General features: G+C 42.9%; 1 protein-coding gene and 1 long non-coding RNA gene across 5 annotated transcripts in view; one reads left to right on the top strand and one right to left on the bottom strand.

Annotated features, from left to right (window-relative positions):
- The window catches only part of LOC109315572, a 21,042-nt gene extending 2,832 nt beyond the window's left edge, over window positions 1-18,210 (bottom strand). Inside the window, exon 1 of the long non-coding RNA XR_002102542.1 lies at window positions 18,007-18,210. This is a non-coding gene — a long non-coding RNA (uncharacterized LOC109315572). The remainder of the gene's footprint in view (window positions 1-18,006) is intronic.
- Window positions 1-19,445, top strand: part of TMEM117 (transmembrane protein 117) — a 415,971-nt gene that overhangs the window by 259,676 nt on the left and 136,850 nt on the right. For all 4 annotated transcript variants that reach the window (XM_019543346.1, XM_019543349.1, XM_019543347.1 and 1 more), the window contains one exon: window positions 5,657-5,754. In XM_019543346.1, coding sequence (XP_019398891.1) covers window positions 5,657-5,754 — 98 coding nt within the window. The remainder of the gene's footprint in view (window positions 1-5,656; window positions 5,755-19,445) is intronic.

Below are 19,445 nucleotides of genomic sequence, written 5' to 3'. Positions count from 1 at the left end.
AACTACTTCATGGTCAGGGTGGCCAGAGCCTGGAATAGGCTTCCCAGAGAGGTGGTGCTCTCACCTTCCCTGGAGATCTTCAAGAGGAGACTGGATAGACACCTGGCTGGGGTCTTATGACCCCTCCCACCCCCAGTGCTCCTTCCTGCCCATTGCAGGGGTCAGACTAGATAATCTGTCTAGGTCCCTTCCAACTATTGATTCTATGATTCGACCCAAACTCTACCTCCCCACATTGGAGGACTTACTGGGGTCAGGACTCAGCGCTCTCTCTCTGGCTGAGCCCCCTCTCCCTTCACAGGGCTCCACATGCTGGCCTGCTCACACTGGGAGCTCCACACTGCTCATAACACCCCCTTTACTTGGGGTTTTGGGGCTTTCCTCCACAGGTGGGCTCAGGTGGCCATAGCTATGCCTGGCCCCAACTCTCCTCCTCAGGGCTTGCACCCCCACAACTACGTCTGGTGTACATGACCCACCCAAAGGTTAAGGCAGTTAGGGGTTAAGGTGCCCCGACCCACCTTTCACCAGGGTGATCACTGGCCTGGCATTTCCTAGGGGCTCCTGTGCCACTGGGAGCCCCACCAGGCCACCCACTCCCAGCAGGGTGAAGTTTTTGGTCATACCCAGGACCAGGAGCCTCCTACCATCCCCTACAGCTCCTCTCTTACCTCCAGATGAAACTCAGCAGACCTCTGGCCAGGCAGTGTTTTTGCCTGACCTCCAGCAGCCAAACTGCCTTGTTTATATAGGCAGCCCTGAGCCTAAAATAGCTACCCTCATTAGGCACCTGGAGGCTGCCAGCTCCAGGGCCTTAAAGTGCCAGGCACACACAGTGCCCAGCCACATCGATCATTATGAATTAAGATATTTGTTTCTGGGACCTTCATCTCCCACTCACTCAAAGGAACTCTGATTAGACTGCTCAAAAAGACAGGATTTACATTTAGTATGGAGCCTACATTGCAATATTGCCTTGCTACCAGAGGCTTCTCAGGTCAAAAAAAATTAAGAGTTTTACTAAGCAGTATGTAACCATTATGAAGAAACCTTTCAAAAAGCAGAATTGCATAGCGGTTTTTCCTCCTGCCATACCTGCTACAAAAAGAAAGAAATAGTTTAACCAGCAGTGAGAATGTGGATAAAAATTGATGCAATTATAATGAGTAATTAAATTAATAATTTACTTGCCTATGGCACTTTTAATCTTAATATATCAAATCGGGAAAGTATATTTATACTCGCAATGTACCTGCTCTCTACTAAGAGTCTGGCTGGTTAGGGGTGGAATTGCTCATTAAAACTTGTTGAGAAATGATACTTATTTGATGTTTAGTATCCTTTTTTTATAATCTCTGCATCTAATTCACATTGGTTTATTTATCCTGGATACTACTTGTGAATGCTGGTTTCCTGCTTTTGGGTAAATACAGACAGTCAAAAAGTATGAGGTGGAATCAATCCAATCTATGCAGATTTCTCTCAGTTGTATAGATAGGACCATTAATGAACAGAATTAATTTTCATGCTCTTTGGTTGGTCAAGGCAGGCAGATGCCTTCTGGCCTTGGCTAGTGCAGGTGAGAAGTGTTTCTGCATGCCTCTCAGCTCCACCAGGCTGCTATCACCTCTGTCCTGGCCCCTCGCCAGCCCTCCACCTTTCAGCTGCGAAGGGGAGGGGAATGCCCCTCCACACCAATTGCCATCCCCACCGCCCCCAACAAGCCAGGGGCTGCACAGCAGGTGGCAAGGGAAAGCCCCTGAGGTGGTGGGGCTTTGCTCCTCCACCTGCTGTATAGACTCCAGCTGGGGAGGGAAAGGGGGCTGGGGCAGAGGGCTATTCCCCCTCACAGCTTAGAGGTGATGCTGGGTTGCTCATAGCTAAGTGGAGCCAGACTGAGGAGGGAAAAGCCCCTCCCTCAGGGGCTTCCCCTTACCTGCTGTGCAGATTCCAGCTGGGGGGGGGGGGGCTGGAACAGGAGTCTGTTTCCCTCATAGTTGAAAGGTTGACAGAGGTCAGGCTGGGGTGCTCTCAGCTCAGCAGAGCCAGACTGTGGGGAAGGAAAAAGCCCCTGCCACAGGGGCTTCCCCCACCTGCTTTGCATACCCTGGCTGAGGCGGGGGTGGTGCTGGGGCTGAGGAAGGGGTCCATTTTTCCCCTGCCTTGCCTGACCCCCATGCTGCTATCAGCTGGGCTGGGGGGAAGAAGCATTTCCGCCTTAGGTCTGTGATAGCCAGGGGTGGGGCCACCCAGCTCAGCCAGAGCAGATATGCTATGGTAGAAGCTAGCCCTCCAACCCTACAAAGGGGAAGGGGGAGGGGGGGGCTGCATAGAATCCTGGGATGCTGGAGGACTGTGACCTCATCTGTTTTGGGAGGGGATCTTGAACAGAAATTTGATAGACCAGTCCAACCTGAAGTGACTAAATCTGATACTATGTCCATCAAGGTCCATCTTAAACTGGATTCCACCTTTTTTAAAATCAGTTTGTGAGCACTGAACTTCTGTTCTGTTACAGGCTTAGACCAGTTTCCAATCACATACCAGCTTACATGTAATTTCTGTCCCTAGCCCAAGTGTGATTGCAGCATATAATGCTATGATTTTAGATATCAGTTTTTTAGTCTAATAAAATTTGTGGCTGACAGTGTTGCAACATAGACCAAATGATAAAGAGCAATGTATCGGCAATGCATTGCAAGTTACTGTAGTGTACATTCAGATTACTGTTCAACTTTGGAAATGGAGTTTATAACTCCATAAGGTCGTACAAGAAATGCCAGTATTATTTTTTTACTGAACATGCACCTAATTATCTTCTTGCTAACTTTAAAAAAAATCATTTAGCCACACAATGTAATAGTTGCAGTTTCTAAATATCTTTAGACAATTATCATTTTCCTAATGGAACATTAAATGAAATACAGGAATTCTGTTATAAATGTAGTCTTTAAAATATTGTTTAAAATTTAGTCATTGTACCCAATGTTGTTCTTATGTACTACTTATTTAACTTTAGAGGAAAAAGTTGTCAGTAAAAAAAAATAATATTTTTTGCAGTCACTCTTCCCATTTCATCTTGATTTTATACCAGACACCAAAACCAGAACGACTGAAATACTTGGGTAGTGAATAGCAACTCTGTAGTATCTTCAGAGTATTTCCAAATTGTCTAACAATATAGAAGGATGTTTGCCAGGAAGTTAGTTGGATTTTTGAGAATGAAAAGTAGTATAGTTTACAGTATACAATAGAATAGTATATAACAATAACATATTATATACTAGAATATTTCATTTATTATTAATAATTATATATATTATATGTATATACATGTTTATATATAGTCTATTATATGTATAAATGTGTGTGTATATATTACATATGCACACACACACTAATAATATATATATCATACACACACATTTATACTATTACTAGTATAAAACAATAAACAAGGAATAAAACAAGGAAAACTTCAACTTACTTTTCCAACCAACATTGTTGGAATCTGAAACAATTTTTTGGTCTTACATTGATCCTATTTAAACAAAATTATCTGTATTGTGGCAGTGCTGGGTACCTTCCTTCATTGCACCCTCTTCCACAATGACTGTCCTTGACCAACACCAGAAAATGAATTTGATTTCTCTAATGTAAAAGGTAATTGGATTTTTCTTTATTGAATGCATCCCTTTAATGACCGTCTCTGCTGCTGCCAATTTAGCTGCAAGTGACCTGACACTGATCTGGTGATGTGACTTGAAATAAATGCCAGAGCTAAGAAATGAAAAACCAGCTGTCTGATACCAGAAAGAACATTTCCTGCCTCAGCTTGTCATTTTCCTCAGAAAATGTCCCCTACTTGAATGTTATTCTTATAAAGCAGGCTGCTGTAGTAATTGGTCATACAGAAGCAGATTGCATCCCTGTAACAAATATAGTAAGTAGTTCCCAGAAAGTGCCCCAGAGAAAACATTTTGAAAATTGAATAAAACTAACCAAGTAATCATCTTTTGCCTTACAAATATTTATTACTATACAGAACACATCCTCCTGAGCTGGGTAAGTATTGCTAAATGGAATTAATTAAATATGTAAAGGGGCCTAGTTAAGCATTAGGCAATTATCCAAATATTTATTTAGTTAAACTTGGGGTCTTATTAAAATAAAAACTGTGATAACATGGTGATCTGATTTTTTTTTTTTTTTAATAACCTAAAGAAAACAATTAGAATAAGTAGTATTTCAGGATATCAAGATAAATGACAAAATCATAGCATCCCAGGGTGTGTACTTCTGTTTATATACTGTGTATCATTGAAAGAGTTAGGACCCAGTGCTGCTAAGCCAAACACTTTTAACCCCGTAGTATTAGGAGTTGAATTTTAATTTATATGTGGCTTAAATTTAATCAGGGGATGTTTATTCCTTTGGTAAAAACTATTAAACATCATTGATTGAAGATTGTAATTCACACTGTCGAAAACAAAATTAAATTAATAAATTGCATTTTTTTGTTGATTTTATTTTGAAAATAAGAACTTCTTTGTAAAACTGACTTCTCTTCAAAATGAATAAAACTTGGGAATTTCTTTTGAGAACTCAAAGTGTTACTTCCACGTTCATCAAAGCAATTAACAGTTTTTAAAATACATGCTGAAGCTTGTGGCAAATAAGTTTTTTGTTTTCCTCATCCATATTTTATAGCAAAGGCTGTATACAGACTTAGTAGTGTTGTTTTGTTTACATATATGTTTTCCATCCTGTTGGATCTTTTGCATAACAGTGGACAAGATAACTATGCAGTATTTTTCAGTAGGATTAATCTGAAAAAAAATGGATATGGATTTCTAGCATCTCCAAAGATGGGGGTATATCAAATGCCATCTCCTTTAGGTCAGGTCTATTTTGAATTTTGTTTTTTGTAAATCATCCAAAACTTGACTATACATGTGAGTCTCTCAGCAGAGTTTGACAGATGGTCTGTTTAGATATGAGTACTGAAAACTAGAATTAGCATTTCAAATTTTAAATAACATGCAAGTTTTAGGGTCACTTACAACCCCTTGATCTGTTCCTGATCCCTGATGCCAATGAAAAAGGCACACAGAACAAAGGGACATATGGCTCTTAATACATATGCTTCCCTGGCTTTACTCTGCTGGACTCTAATTCAGATATCAAGAGCCAAAAATCTCTTGACAGTGCTATCACCAAACTTGGAACCATCTCCCTGATTGGACTGTAATAGAACAGTACATGTCTGCTTCATAACCATATGCAGAAAGTAACTTAAACCCTGATTATGCTACATCTTCATAATTTTGATGAAGACAGTACAAGCAATTTGCTCATTTAGATTAGCTCCTGTCTTCCTTGTATGCTTGGCCATGCAAGAACCCTCTGATATCTCTAGCTAATATGTACAAAAGTTCTCTGGGGCAGAATAGTTGCTTCAAGTAGATTCTTAACAAAAGAGCTGCACATTATTTTTGGTCCAGATTGTCAAATGCAATTATCATTGTAAATGTTGATTATCTTGATCAAGAACAAAACAAACTAGTAATCTAAAAATGTACATTTTAAATCCTAATTAGCACTTGCATTTGTGACATTTATTTAATCCTGAATTATTTCCTCCTTTTTCCTTTAGGTTACTGATATGATGCTTCAGGACAAGCCCTATCCTGACTGGGGAAAGTCTGCCAGAGCTTTCTGGAAGAAGGGAAATATTAGAATCATTTTATTCTGGTAGGAAATCAGTAAAATCCAATTATAGTAAATGAATTTTGTATAGATAGTCAACCCTCAACAGACATGCATTCTCTATTTCATTGTGGCTTTGAAATGAGTACTTAAGAAGAAAAATAAAACTTATAAAGGAAATAATATTGTGTCAGGCCACAGGATGTGTTGCTTAACCCTGGTGTAATTTATATAAAAAAAATTTACAGCAGTGTAGACTACACTGGGTTATAGAATGAACAGTTAATGCATTATCCCAGGGTACTTGATCCATTAGGGCTTTTACAGCCCCTCTCCACTAGGTGAGAGATGAGCAAGTAATAGTCTGTTTGCATTAAGCAAATGACTATCTGGGTTGATTATACACACAGTTGCCTGGTACAGACATTACACTCTTTTTTACCAGTACAAGTGATCAGAAACTGGTCTATACCCATAACAGATCCGATGTTTGGCATGCATAGACTGGTTTAAAAATGGCAAAACCTGGTCTAAGATTTGCTTACCCCCTTCCCCCTGAAAAGGGCGAGTGTGTGCTCTGTTCAGTACCGATCTGAACTATGCCACTTCCAGAAAACCACATTAGTTGGATCAGTTCTGCCTTGGGCTTTTTGAATGGCGGTACCTAGCTAGGATGCCTACCTGGATATAACTTACACTGGTGAGTTTTTCTTCAGGGGTAGCACTACAACCAGTTCTAGCAATTACTGTCATGTAAAGGAGTCAGCTTCTTTCTTTTTCCACTGATATAAAAGAATCATCTGTCCAGGTACTTTGTCTGTAAAAGTGTCATGCAGTAGTTTAATTTTATTATTTAATTAACTATTTATTTGAAGAAGCTTTATTCCATTTAAATTAATGCTGCACATGAAGGAATACTTGAGAATAAAAAGATTATTCTATCTGAAGGTATATATTGTTGGTACTTGTTATGTGTTTATATATCTTTTGGTTTGAAAATAAGATATGGAAACCATACAAATCATCTCATGTGCCTGCTATTAATTGTAATGCTTTTTTTGCATCTGTAGTTTAAAGAGAGAAGAAAAATAGATTTGGTCCATAGATTTTTCCAAGAGAGAATATAAAAAATACAAGAATAAATCAGTATGGCTAAATAGCAAGGAGCAAAAAGTTATTTGAAGTAAAAGGTATCCTTCACAAAATGTAAATCCAAAGAGAAGCTAATAAAAAGAACATAAACTATGGAAGGAAGATGTAAGGTGTTAATTAGATGGTTTATGAGGGAATTTGAAGACCATATAGACAAAGGCCTAAAAAGAATAATAAGACATTCTTCAGACATGTCAGAAATAGGAAGCCTATGAGGTCACCTGTGGATCTACTATTCTATCTAGGGATAAAGGGAGAGTTTGAGAAGGAATTATTGCAGAGACAAAGATTGTGTATGTGGGATGGCCCATCTAAGACAAGCCACTGTTATGGTGTAGACATGATCTGAATTACCAAACATGCCATTTGATCCTGGTTATTTATATATATATTTTTTAATTTGTTCCATGACCTCCTTTTGACACCTCCACTTTAGTAACCCCTCTCCCAATATCCTCTGTAACGGGCCCAACTTTTTTTTCCCCAGTGGCCCGCCCTCCTGTTTCTGGGCTAACCGCCTGCCTTCTTCCTGCCACGCCTTGGTAATCAATTAATTGATGTAAATTAAGAGGGAGGCTGCCCATTTCTTGCCCCGATGCCAGGGGCGCTATCTGCGGCTCTGTTCCACCCCTACACCACAGCCCAAGCCTCGCACATGGCATCCAGATATCAATATCACCAGATCCAACACTGGGACCCAGAATCCAACTAGTTGAACCCCACCTGGTTTCCTCTCCTCAGGCTGCCTATTCTGCCTTCATCCTAGGCAGCATAGCTCCCTGAACTGCTCCACCCTTACAGGTGTGCTCCCCCCCCCCGGGACCTTTGGCTACTAGCCCTGGCCCACCTCCAGGCCAGTTGGATCCCCAGGCCTTCAGCTCTTGGGCATCCCTTGCAGTGGGCCCTTCAACCCTTCTGGTCCTAGCCCCAGCATTGACCAGTCAGGGGATGTCCAGACAGGTGTGAGTCTATGGCCCCACTCTCTCTCTCTCTCTCTCTCTCTCTCTCTCTCTCTCTCTCTCTCTGGGGGTCCACCTTCTAGACCCTACAAAGGGGTAATCCACTTGGTTGTGGGGGCTAGGGGTTAAGGCACCCCAACCCACCTTTCACTGGTTGGTAACTGGCCTGGTATTTCCTGGGGGCTCCCACACCACTGAGAGCCCCACCACGCCACCCACTCCGGGCAGGGTGCAGTTTTAGGTCGTACCCAGGACCAGGAGCCTCCTAACCATCCCCTACAGCTCCTCCCTTACCTCCCAGATGATACCTGCAGCCAGGCAATGTTGCCTGGCCTCCCATCAGCAAAATGCCCTGTTTATATGGGCAGCCTTGAATCTAAAATGGCTGCCCTAATCAGGCACCTGCCGGCTGCTGGCTTCCAGCCCTTAAAGTGGCAGGCACAAACAGTGCCCTGCCACATCATCTGTAGTGAGGACTGAGGCAAAAAAAAGTAACCAGGATCAAATGTTACGTTTGGTAACTCAGGGCATGTCTATTCCATGCAAGTGGCTTGTCCTAGATGGGCCATCCCACACACAATCCTCTGTGGTCTCTCTTAAGATCTTGATGTCCCTGAACTTGAGGGTAGCTACTAGGGAAGGCTCTTGAGTGGCCCAGAGTAGTGTCATTGGCATATATTCTGCACCCAAAGGTATCTGTGTCACTGGGTTGGGTGGTTGTGCTCACAAAAAGCTATATGGCCACTGTGGTGTACCACAGCAGCAAACCTTTGAGAAGCTGTGCCACTGCAGTGTTTCACTAAAAAAAAGTGTACTAGAAAAGTGAAGATTAATAAAGGTTGAGCCATTTATTTTAAATATAGATCTTAGTTCAGAATCAGGTAAACAGATTGAAATGATAATTAAAAATAGAATAATTAAAAAACAGCCTACATTAACATATGATAAAAAGAAGCAAACATAGCCTTTGTAATGGAAAATGATCCTTCTCTGATCTGTTAGAATTTTTTTGAGCATGACGTCAAAATAACAGATGAAGAGAAACTGGTTGATCTAATTTATTTAGACTTTAAAAAAGTTTTTGACAAGGTTCCTAGCAAGACAATTAAGAAAATTAGTTAGACATGGGTAGAGAGGTAAAAGGGATTAGAAACTACCTAAGAATAAATATTCACCTCTTGTCATACTGAAAACTAAGAGCCCTAAAATTCTGTGCTAGAAATTATGATTAATGCACACATTCATGACCTGGAAATGTGAACTCCTGGGCTAGACACAGAAGTTGCACATAAGCCAGTTTAAGTGATCAGAAACTGGTTTAAAACTGTAACAGAACAGAAGTTCAGAGCACATAAACCAGTTTCAAAATGGCTGAAATGGGTTTAAGATAAACCTGGTTTAATGTAGTATCAGATTTAACTGATTTGGGTCAAACTGATTTATGAAACTTCTTCTTTCCCAGGCCCCTTCCTGTTTTAAGTTAAATCAGAGTCCCCCAGCATCCCAACATGCTTTTTAGCCTTCAGCTAGGCTGGGCTCTCTGCTCCAGAGTGTAGGGCTGGCCCCACCCCTCTGCTCCCTAACCAAAGAAGTGAGGGATGGCTCCCTGGCTGGCTTACTGCCCTCACCTCCCCCCCTAGGCAAACCACGGCTGGGGCTGGGGCGGGGGCCAGGGCCAGGAATTAAATTTACCCTTGCCTGAGTACAGGGCTGCTCTGCCCTGCTGGCTTACTTAGTGCTGGCTATGACTGTGTACTACAAATCCCAGAAGCACCTGGAAGCAGGAAGAGGAAGTAATGAGCAACCCTGCAGAGTCTTGCTGCTGTGATTGTGGACTGCAAATCTCAGAGACCTCAGTGGCAGCAGAAAAGTCAAGTGAACACACAGCCCATGCTGGCTATGTGCCAGAGAGCCCTGCTCTAGTGCCCCCCCAGCTTCTAGCTTGAGCCGTTGCAGGTATGTAGCTCCATTTCCTGAATCAGAGTCGTCTTATTTGCTTATTGCTTCAATCTTTGCAGCTTAGACTAACCTGTAAAGACTGAATCAATTCAGCCTCAGGCTTTTGGCTATCTGTACCTAGCCCCAGTGACATGGCAGAAATCATAGATGATACAAAATGATTTAAGCTACTCAGGACTAGAAAAGCCCATGTAGAAGTTTTGAGAGACCTAAACAAAATTAATAAATGAGCAGCACTTTTGAAACTGACTTGACAAATGCACAATAGTGCAGATCTGGAACAATAACATGAATGACTCATACGGTTCTACATCCAAAGTCAGGTATAATCATTCAGGTGAAACCAAACAAATTCTTGGCATCATTGTAAAGAATACAATGAAAATCTATGCTTCAGTCTTCATGAATGGTAAAAAGGCAAACAAAATGCTATGAAACAAATAGAATTAGAACAGATTATATGGAACAAGGGTATGCCCTTATACAGAACATTGTGTTAGATTGTATTTTTAAACCAAGAGTAACCAAAAGAGAGAAACTGATGAAGAGCTATTAAGAGTCTGTTATGCAGAACATAAAGGTTCTGAAACTATCCAGAGAAGATATCAAAAGGAGGCAACATGATAGAGAACTTTTATTTTCAAGTTGGTATGAGAACATTGCATTATAGAGGACAATAAAACTTTGTATAAAGTACCAGGGTGTTTTTAAAGAAGATGTTTTGAAATTTTACTATCTGAAAATTTACAAAGCTATATTTCCTTTCACATAACATTCCCATTAAACTTTTGTCACAATTTTAAAATTGAAAAAGATGTTTGTTCTCATACATTCTTTTTAAAATAAAGAGCAAGTCTAATGGGAACTTAGGAGCATGAAGAGAAACATAAATTCTTTTCATTTTAGCTGGAGGCAATGAAATAAAACAACCCTAGGCAAGACTCCACATTACATAGAGACATTATTTATATATTGCATGTCACACATTCAGTAACAGTAGACTTGTTTTTTTTAATGAGCAGAAGAAAGAAAGATGTATAACATTAACATTTATTTTGATGATACAGTGTATTAGTTTTTCATTCATTGCTTTGTCAAACTGGTTGTGAGGCAAATGAATTCATTTTGGTAAACTGTCCAAATGGTAAACTATCGAAGTGAAGCACACCACTGAAATGTAGGGCCTTGTCACAAGGGACACTTAATGTGTTTAAAATTGAACACTATGTAGTGTTAACATCAGAACATGTTCTAAGAAGTAGGTTTTGTAATAAATATTACCATGCTACATGCATCACTTGTGCTGTACCAGTAGAGGGTTATCAAGCAGGCCTCCCAGGATGTTGTGCTAGAGCAACTTTTTCCATTATTTCCAATAGTGGCCAAAAATATCTGAGCACAGTTGAAAGCAATTGGCTGAAGTGAAGGGAGGATGTGAATTCCACTCCCTTCTTGATTGACTGTTTCAGCTGGTATCAGATCTCCAGGGGCTTCCTAGAGATAAGTAGCAGACCTGAGTCACTCATCCTTTCCCTGACCTCTCTACTCCAAAGGCACTCTGTACTTCAGTGTTATGAGTGGCCCTGGTGCGGCACTACTTTGAGAATTGCTGCCATGGGAATCATGTTGACCTATTTACAGGAGGCATAACACAATGCAGTGTAAGCAGGGGTGCTGCAGGGCCAGTAGTGGATACCGCATCATCACTGCTGGCCACTGCCTTTGAGCTTGGACTGGACTTTTGCACCAAGCTGGTCCCCCTGATCCAGCACCAAGACACCGGGCTTCAGTTTCCTGTGTCCATTAAGAGACATATGGCTCTGGCAACTTGCTACACACTAACAGCCTTCATTCCAGTTTGGTGTGGGGCTCACAACTACAACAAGGGGTGTGCATAAAGTGTGTGATGTCATACCTGAGGAACCTCAGTTCATCCAGCTCAGGGACCCACAGGAAATCACTGCTGGGCTTGCACAGATGGGCTTTCCAAGCTGTGTGGGGGCCATCAATGGGCCCCACATACTCATTCTGTGCCCCCTTTACTGTACCTTGGTTTACATAAATCATAATGGGGTTCTTTTCAGTTATACTCTAGTAAATCATGGATCACAGGTGCTCCACTAACACAAATGTTGGGTAGTAGGGCCAGATACATGACATCTACATTTTCAGGAACTCTGACTACCTGAAGATGATGAAGAAGCAGGGATTTTCCTGGCACTTTCACCATGGATTTATCCATTACTTGGAGAACTGGCTACCCCGTGCTCCCCTGGCTCATGAAATCATTTGTTGGCTGGCTGGACCATACTTCAATTACTAGCTGAGCAGCTGCTGGAGAGTGATAGAGTGCACCTTTGGATGCTTAAGGGGGTGCTGGCAGTCCCTGAGGTGCTGCCTAGAACTCAAGTCGAGGAACATTTTCATCCAGGTTGTATGGTCACCACCTGCATCCTCCACAGTACATGTGAGGCAAGGGGAGAAACCTTTCTGGAAACCATGCCAGGTCCAGATGCACCCATAACAGGGGAAGCCCTTGGCACTTTGCTGCTTTGGCTTGGGTAGTGTACAACCTCAGCAAAACTTCTTGGACAGAACCACCACCAGGATGTTCTGACGCAGGAAGCCTTGGCTGCTTGCTCTGGGGCAATCTTCTACCAGAAGTGAGAGAGTGCAGGGGACTTCTCAACAATTGTGAACACCTCCTTCACTGCACTGTACCTTTTTAATGTGTTTTTTCTAAAACATCCCAGTAAATATCTTTCATGCTAATTGTTGGACTTAATGCTTCTTGTTGTAGGGGGCTGAGGGTGGGAATGGAGTGAGATGATTGAGAAACAAGACCACTGGAAGACTTGTAGGGGAACTAAGGTCCTGCATTGGGAGTTTGTAATAGGTAGGTGGAATTGCTTCCAGTGACATGGCAATATTCACAGATGATACAAAATAATTTCAGCTACTCAAGACTAGAGAAGAGAGTGTAGCACTTTGGAGAGACCTGAGAATGCTGCCCCAATCTCAGCTGGATAGCTGCAAAGAGCTCAATAGCTACATCTCCATGAGCTAGTCTACGCCAACAATACTGGGGAGCTGGGTAAGGGTAAATAGCACCAGGGACCTCCCATTTCATAATCAAGTTTAGGTGCCTTTTTGTGGTGCTACCTCCCTGCTTCTGGGATACAGGCACCTGAGTGATGGCATTGAGACCTGAAGCTCAGACCTCCACTACCTGCTTGGTGTCCAGCTGTGCTGGAGGGTGCAAGGATCTGGCTTAACAGTGTGGCTGGCGTATGAGTAGGCATGCACAGATTGTATCTGGCCAGCTTCCCCTTGTTCCCACTGACCATCTGGGAGTGGTTGCTGGCCAGTGAAATGGGGTGGAGGATGGGCAGGAGGAGGATAGTCTTCACGGTTGTCCAAGTGGGCATGAGGGTGGTGCCTCGAGCAGTTCTAGTGCAGTCCCAAACTGCAGTTCCCCAAACTGAGTGCTCCCTACAGTGCAGCTGGAAATGGGGGAGATCCCACATCCACTGCTGCACAAACCAAATTAAAGAGACACCTGGTGTGAACATTGCATTATGGGGGAAGCTCCCCCATCCCCTCTTGTATGTGCTAGGTGCCTATTTAAATGTGTGTATGCAGCTAGGGGTAAGATAAATTCCCCTATCTGTGGTTGTGCATGTATTTTGAAACCCAATCAGACCCAGGGCTGCATCTGGGGATAGAAAAAGGGGCAGCCAGAATCAGAACCCAGAACTGCACCCAGTTCAGTCCCATGAATTGGACAGGGGTAAGCTTTGCACTGCACTCTGGGGCAGCCTTATGTCAAATCCCAAGGCTTAGCTAAGCTTCACGATCCAGTACCAGGAAGCCCCAGTCCCTGTTCAGACCCAGGGTGGTCACCAGCACAATCTTGAGGATTGATAATGGAAGTACCTGTACCAGACTCTGGATATACCCTGTACCCAATCCTGCCCCATGCCCAATCAGATTAGTGTCAGGATCAGGCATGGGGTAGCAGGGAGTGCCACATGTTAAATTTAACACACAATGGGTGAGTCTGTATGAGACATTTACTGTGGAACTACCTAATTAGCTTAACAGTAAAAGTCTTGGTGTCTACACATGTAGCCGCCCCTAATAGGCTGCAGGAAACAAATAAAGTCCACTGCAAGTTAGTACTTGTAAATACAAGTACTATCCTGCAGCTGGGTTCTTTAGTGCACTGCAGCACACATGTAAATGCTGATGGGGCTGGCTTGGGCGCAAGAGTGCTTCAGTGTGGGGGCTGCCTGCTGGCTAGCCCTGCACTGGAGCACCCTTGTGCCCCAGCCAGCCCCCCTGTAGCATGTTGAGCCAGATCAGAGCAGCCCTAGTCTGGCAGGCTAACCCACTGGGCCTCCTGCCAGCTAGGGCTGTTCCAACCCAGCTCAATATGCTGTGGTCCTGCACGTGCATGTAAATGTGGCACCCAGGAGCAACAAACTCTGGCACAACGTGCTTTGAATTAATTGCACGTGTAGACATGCCCAATGTGGATCATCTTTATGGGTGGCTTCTCGATTTATTGCACTTTAAATTGGCCAAATATGTGGCGTGAGGCATGTTATTATTTGGGGCTTGATTAACATGTCAATTGCTCCACAAATCTAATGTGTGACATAGACCTTTGTAATTCAACCAACGTTCTCCTGGTATAATTGTATGTAATATCTATATATAGTTTTCTTTAAAAAACAAAGTTCTTAATATAGATTAGAAGTCATCTTTGTTTGATTTGGCAGACTATTAATACAGTACTAAAGGGATGAAAAATTGGCAGGAGTTATTTCATAAAATTGATCAAAGTTGATACAAAGATCTGAATAATTTACATATTTTTATATAAAACAATGAAGAAGGCAGGGCAGAGTGGCAATTAGTGACTAACCACTTCGATTCTAAGGTACCGTTCTACCTTGCCTTCTACCCAAGTTCACCCTGAAAAAAAATAAAACATAACTTTTTGTATATTTTTTCCTTATCATGTCTTGCAGCCTTTAAGTAAATTTTCCTTCTGAGATGGACAGCAATATCTTCTGGGGTAGAAATGAAACATAAACTCATAAAGTGATTTTGATGCATCTAATTACATGTTTGACTTGATCAGCTATGTTTGACACTTTATGCTTTCATAGACACCATTATAAATGCATTAGTGGGCCAAGTTATTGTACACAGATGAATAGTTTTTCTGTGTTTTAAAAGACAGTTAATTAAAACACGTAGTTCTTTATACTATAAGCTGTATTTAAAAGAACTAACTACAATTCACAACTTTGTCAGCCTAGATTATATACAGCCGTAGACAATGCAGACCTTTTATTAACTTTGATTTAAGGTTGCAAGACTGCAGATCCAAAAAAGACAAACCATGCAAAAATGTAAAAGTACTATATTTGCAAAACTACAAGGTGAATCAATAACTGGCTCAGTAGCTGCAAGTAGGGTGGATAAAAATCAACTATTTTTTTTAATTAAAAAAATTGGATTTTTTTATTTAGTCGTATTGTTGTTGTTGTTAAATTTTTTTTTCAGTAAACCCATATAAAGATAGTTTTAATTTAAGATATGTTAAAGCTTAAATGTACCACCATGGAATAGGGATTATAACTTCTCATTATTGTCACGCTGCTGTCCGATCGCAGCGCAAGGGACTGGAATGGAGGGGTTAGAAGAGCCGATTAGCTCGCTATGGGACGGTTAACGCGAGTCCAGCTCATGTCGCCCGAAGAGACTGGAAGTGAGGTGATAGTCACAGAGACAGAGAGTAGTTGAAGGTAGAGGTTTATTTACTCACAGTGAGCATTGAGGAGAGAAATGAGATGCAGAGAAGTAGACTGCTAATCATGTCGGGCCGGCAATGAAGTGGTGTTTGGCGGTTGCTAATTGCGAACGGGAGGCTAGCGTCCTTTGTGATAATCGAAGTGGGTGATAAATGACCTCGCTTGGGTGTGGCTGTGCGCTCCCTTATATCACTCAGGTGACGCGCTCAATGGTGAGCTGGCTGTTTTCACCTCTCAGGGTTCTGTGTCCCGGCCTTATTTGGTGTTACAGACTAGCTGACCTCACCCATGTTGGTGATGCTCTGATAGTGAAAGTAATGGTATGGCAGCGTTTGTTTTACCCTTTTGTGATGGTTGCGGGGAAGAAGGGTGGGGCTCACCATCTTGGTGCCTCGCGCATCGATGCCACTATTATGGTGTGCGTGTGACAATTATATACTATTTGAGACAATATATTTATGTAACCTTTTTAGAAGTTTTATAAATAGGTCACAAAAGGCCATGGACTATATTAGGGGCCCAATCTTATGGGTATAAATTACTATAGATTAAAGAAAACCACCCTACCCTATGGGGCTCAGTGCTCAGTCTAGAAGACCCCATTCAGCATCTCTGTAATGCTTAGTTTCAGTTCTCAAACTGTGGATTTGTGTCTCCAGAGATCGTGGGCAGACAAGGTTCTTTGGGCAGATGTGATCTCTTTTATTAGACCAGCTAAGTAGTTGGAAAAAATGTTCTTTGCAAGCTTTCAGGCACAAAACACCCTTCTTCAGGCATGGAGAGAGTTTCTTCTCTCCAGAGATAACATCCTTATTAACAGCAGTATATGGAGATGAGAGACAACAGGCCTGATTACCCACCCAGAACCCTACTGTCCTTCTGTAAGTTTGCGTACACACAGTCAAACCTTTACCTTTATCTAAAAGTGCAAACTTTCAGTAAGTTAAATGAATAAAAGATATCAAACAAGAATGCACTTTTTGTAGAAAACAATGCTTAAATTGAGGTTTGATGACCGGTGATTTACATCATGATTTAAATCACAGAATCATAGAATCAATGAGTCGGAAGGGACCTAGACAGACCATCTAGTCCAACCCCCTACCATGGGCAGGAAGGAGCACTGGAGGTGGGAGTGGTCATAAGACCCCAGCCAGATGCCTATCCAGTCTCCTCTTGAAGATTTCCAGGGAAGGTGAGAACACCACCTCTCTGGGAAGCCTATTCCAGGCTCTGGCCACCCTGACAGTGAAGTAGTTCTTCCTAATATCTAACCTAAACCTATCCTCCCTCAGCTTGTGGCCATTGTTTCTAGTGACTCCAAGGGGGGCTCTGGTGAACAGACTTTGCCCGAGTCCCTGCTGGTGGCCCCTGATAAGGTTGTAGGCAGCCACAAGATCCCCCCTCAGTCTCCTCTTGTGGAGACTGAAGAGATTCAGGTCCCTCAGCCTCTTCTCATAGGGCTGGCCACGGAGGCCCCCAACCATACGAGTGGCCCTCCTCTGGACCCTCTCCAGGTTCACCACATCCCTTTTGAAGTGCGGCGCCCAGAACTGGACACAGTACTCCAGCTGTGGCCTGACCAGCACCGCATAGAGGGGGAGCAAGTTCATAATTGAAATTGCTTTGACTTGATTTAAATCAGATCCACCCTGGCTACAAGCAAAGGGTAATTATTAATGGATCCATGTCAGAATGTCAGGAAGTTTTGAGTGGGGTCCCACAGAGGTCTGTCTTGGGCCCAGTGCTGTTCAATGTGTTTATTAATGATTTGGAAGCTGGCATAGGAAGCTTCCTGGGCAAGTTTGCAGATGACATGAAACTAGGAAGGATCATGAGTGTGTTGGAGGATGCAAGCACAATTCAGAAGGATCTCAGTGGATTGGAAAGTTGGGGTTGAGCTAACAGGATGCAGTTCAATGCAAACAAATGAAAGGTGCTACACCTTGGGAGGATTAATCAAAAATTATAAATATAACATGGGGGACACATGGCTGGATGGCAGTTCTTCAGAAAATGACTCGAGAGTTTTGGTAGACCATAGACTCAATATGAGTCTTCAGTGTGATGCACCTACACAAAAGGTGAATGTGGGTTTTGGATGCATTAGTAGAAGCATTAGGTGCATGACCTAATAGTGCAATAGTGCCTCTCTACTCAGCACTGACTAGGCTTCTTCTGGACTGTATGCATTTCCTGGCTCCACATTTTAAAAAGGATGTGGAGAAGTTAGAGAGGGTCCAGAGGTGGGCAACAAAGATGATCAAGGGCATGGAAGGCAAGTCATAGAGGAGAAGCTGAAGGAGCTAGGCATACTTAGCTTGTAGAAAAGGCACTTAAGAAGGGACATGACAATGATCTTCAAATACTTGAAGGGCTACCGTAAAGAAAAGGAAAAGTACCTTTTCTCTCTTGCTGCAGAGAGCAGAATGTGGACAAATGGCTTGAAGTTACAGTGAAGTAAATTTAGATTGCATATCTGGAAACACTTCCTCACTGTTAGAATAGTGAGGCAGTGGAATAGACTGCCTAGGGAAGTTGTAGACTCTCCATCACTGGAGGTGTTCAAGAATAGGTTGAATAGTCACTAGTAGGGGATGATCTAGGCAAGCATAGCTGTGCTTGTTTTCTACCATGGGTATTTCCCATGTTTCTGGGATTTGCTTGGTTGCTCCTTCCATCCCCTTCCCCCTTTTTATTCTGTTGTACTAGATTATTGTTGTATGGGATGGTTTGGATAGGGATGTGCCACAGGCAGGGGGTTGGATTAGATGATCTCTGGAGGTCTCCTCCAGCCCTATTTCTATCTGACTCTATGACACATGTCCAGGAAAAGCACAGGGGAGACGGGGGGGTTTGGGAGGAAACTGTAGCTTGCCCTCTTACCCCTTGTCCCCATGACTCAGCCTGCCCCTTCAGCCTCTGCTTCCCTCCCTCTCACTTCTCCGTACCCCTTTATCTTCTGCTCTGGCCCCAGTCCATCCATCCTTAACTTAGCCTGGCTGGGAGTTGCCATCACATCTCTTTGAGTGAGCTGGGATGCAGTTGAGCAGAACCATTGCTGCTGCTGACTGCCTCAGAGGAGCAGAGCTAGCAGAAGGTAAGGGGGATGTATGGGCAGGAAGTGGGAGGGGCAAACAAAAGAGCCAGGAGCAGAGGGTAGGGGAAGCAAGCTGCAGGGGGGGAATAGGGAGAGTAGGCTGAAGAGGAGGTAGATGGGAGAGGAAGTGAGTGGAGGCAGGCAGCAGGGGGCACATGCAGGGGGGTGCATGGTGGGGGTAGGCAACAGTGGGGGTAGACACGGGAAGAGAACAAGGCAGGGAAGCAAGGAGTAGAGGCCTGGCACCTCACACCCTGCCACTGCTCTCCCTACCACAGAAGTATGGAAGGATGAATTTAAGATGCCTAAGGTTAATTTTCCTTGTAATGAGTCTAATTTTTGGAGGACGGTCATCTTAAATTTGAAGTCATCCTAGATTTCTGTAAATACAATAGCATTTTCCTATTAGGTTCTTTATAGGCCCCAGATCTGTAATTAGAGCTGTGCCAATACATGTGCTGTACAACCACCATTAATTGTAAACAAGATAGGAACAAGGCCTGTCATTTTCAGTGTTAAAGAACCCTGTGTGCTCATTTGGGACTGAGCTCCATTTCCCTAAGAGACAGATTTTTAGTCATTTAAGTCCCATCTTTGGCACTTATGTGCAGTAGCAATTCTATTTTCTGAAATTGTGGATTCATAAAGTGTGCACAGGCAGAGACTGAGCATGCTTGGTTGTCTATGCATTCGCCAGGCACTTATGCTGCTATATACATGCAGCCTGTGGACATATACCCA

The sequence above is a fragment of the Crocodylus porosus genome, unplaced genomic scaffold (genome assembly GCF_001723895.1).
Source record: "Crocodylus porosus isolate Cpor-Errol unplaced genomic scaffold, CroPor_comp1, whole genome shotgun sequence".
Taxonomy (NCBI): domain Eukaryota; kingdom Metazoa; phylum Chordata; order Crocodylia; family Crocodylidae; genus Crocodylus; species Crocodylus porosus.
Note: the sequence above shows the minus strand (reverse complement) of the source record. Positions and strands in the feature narration are given on the sequence as shown.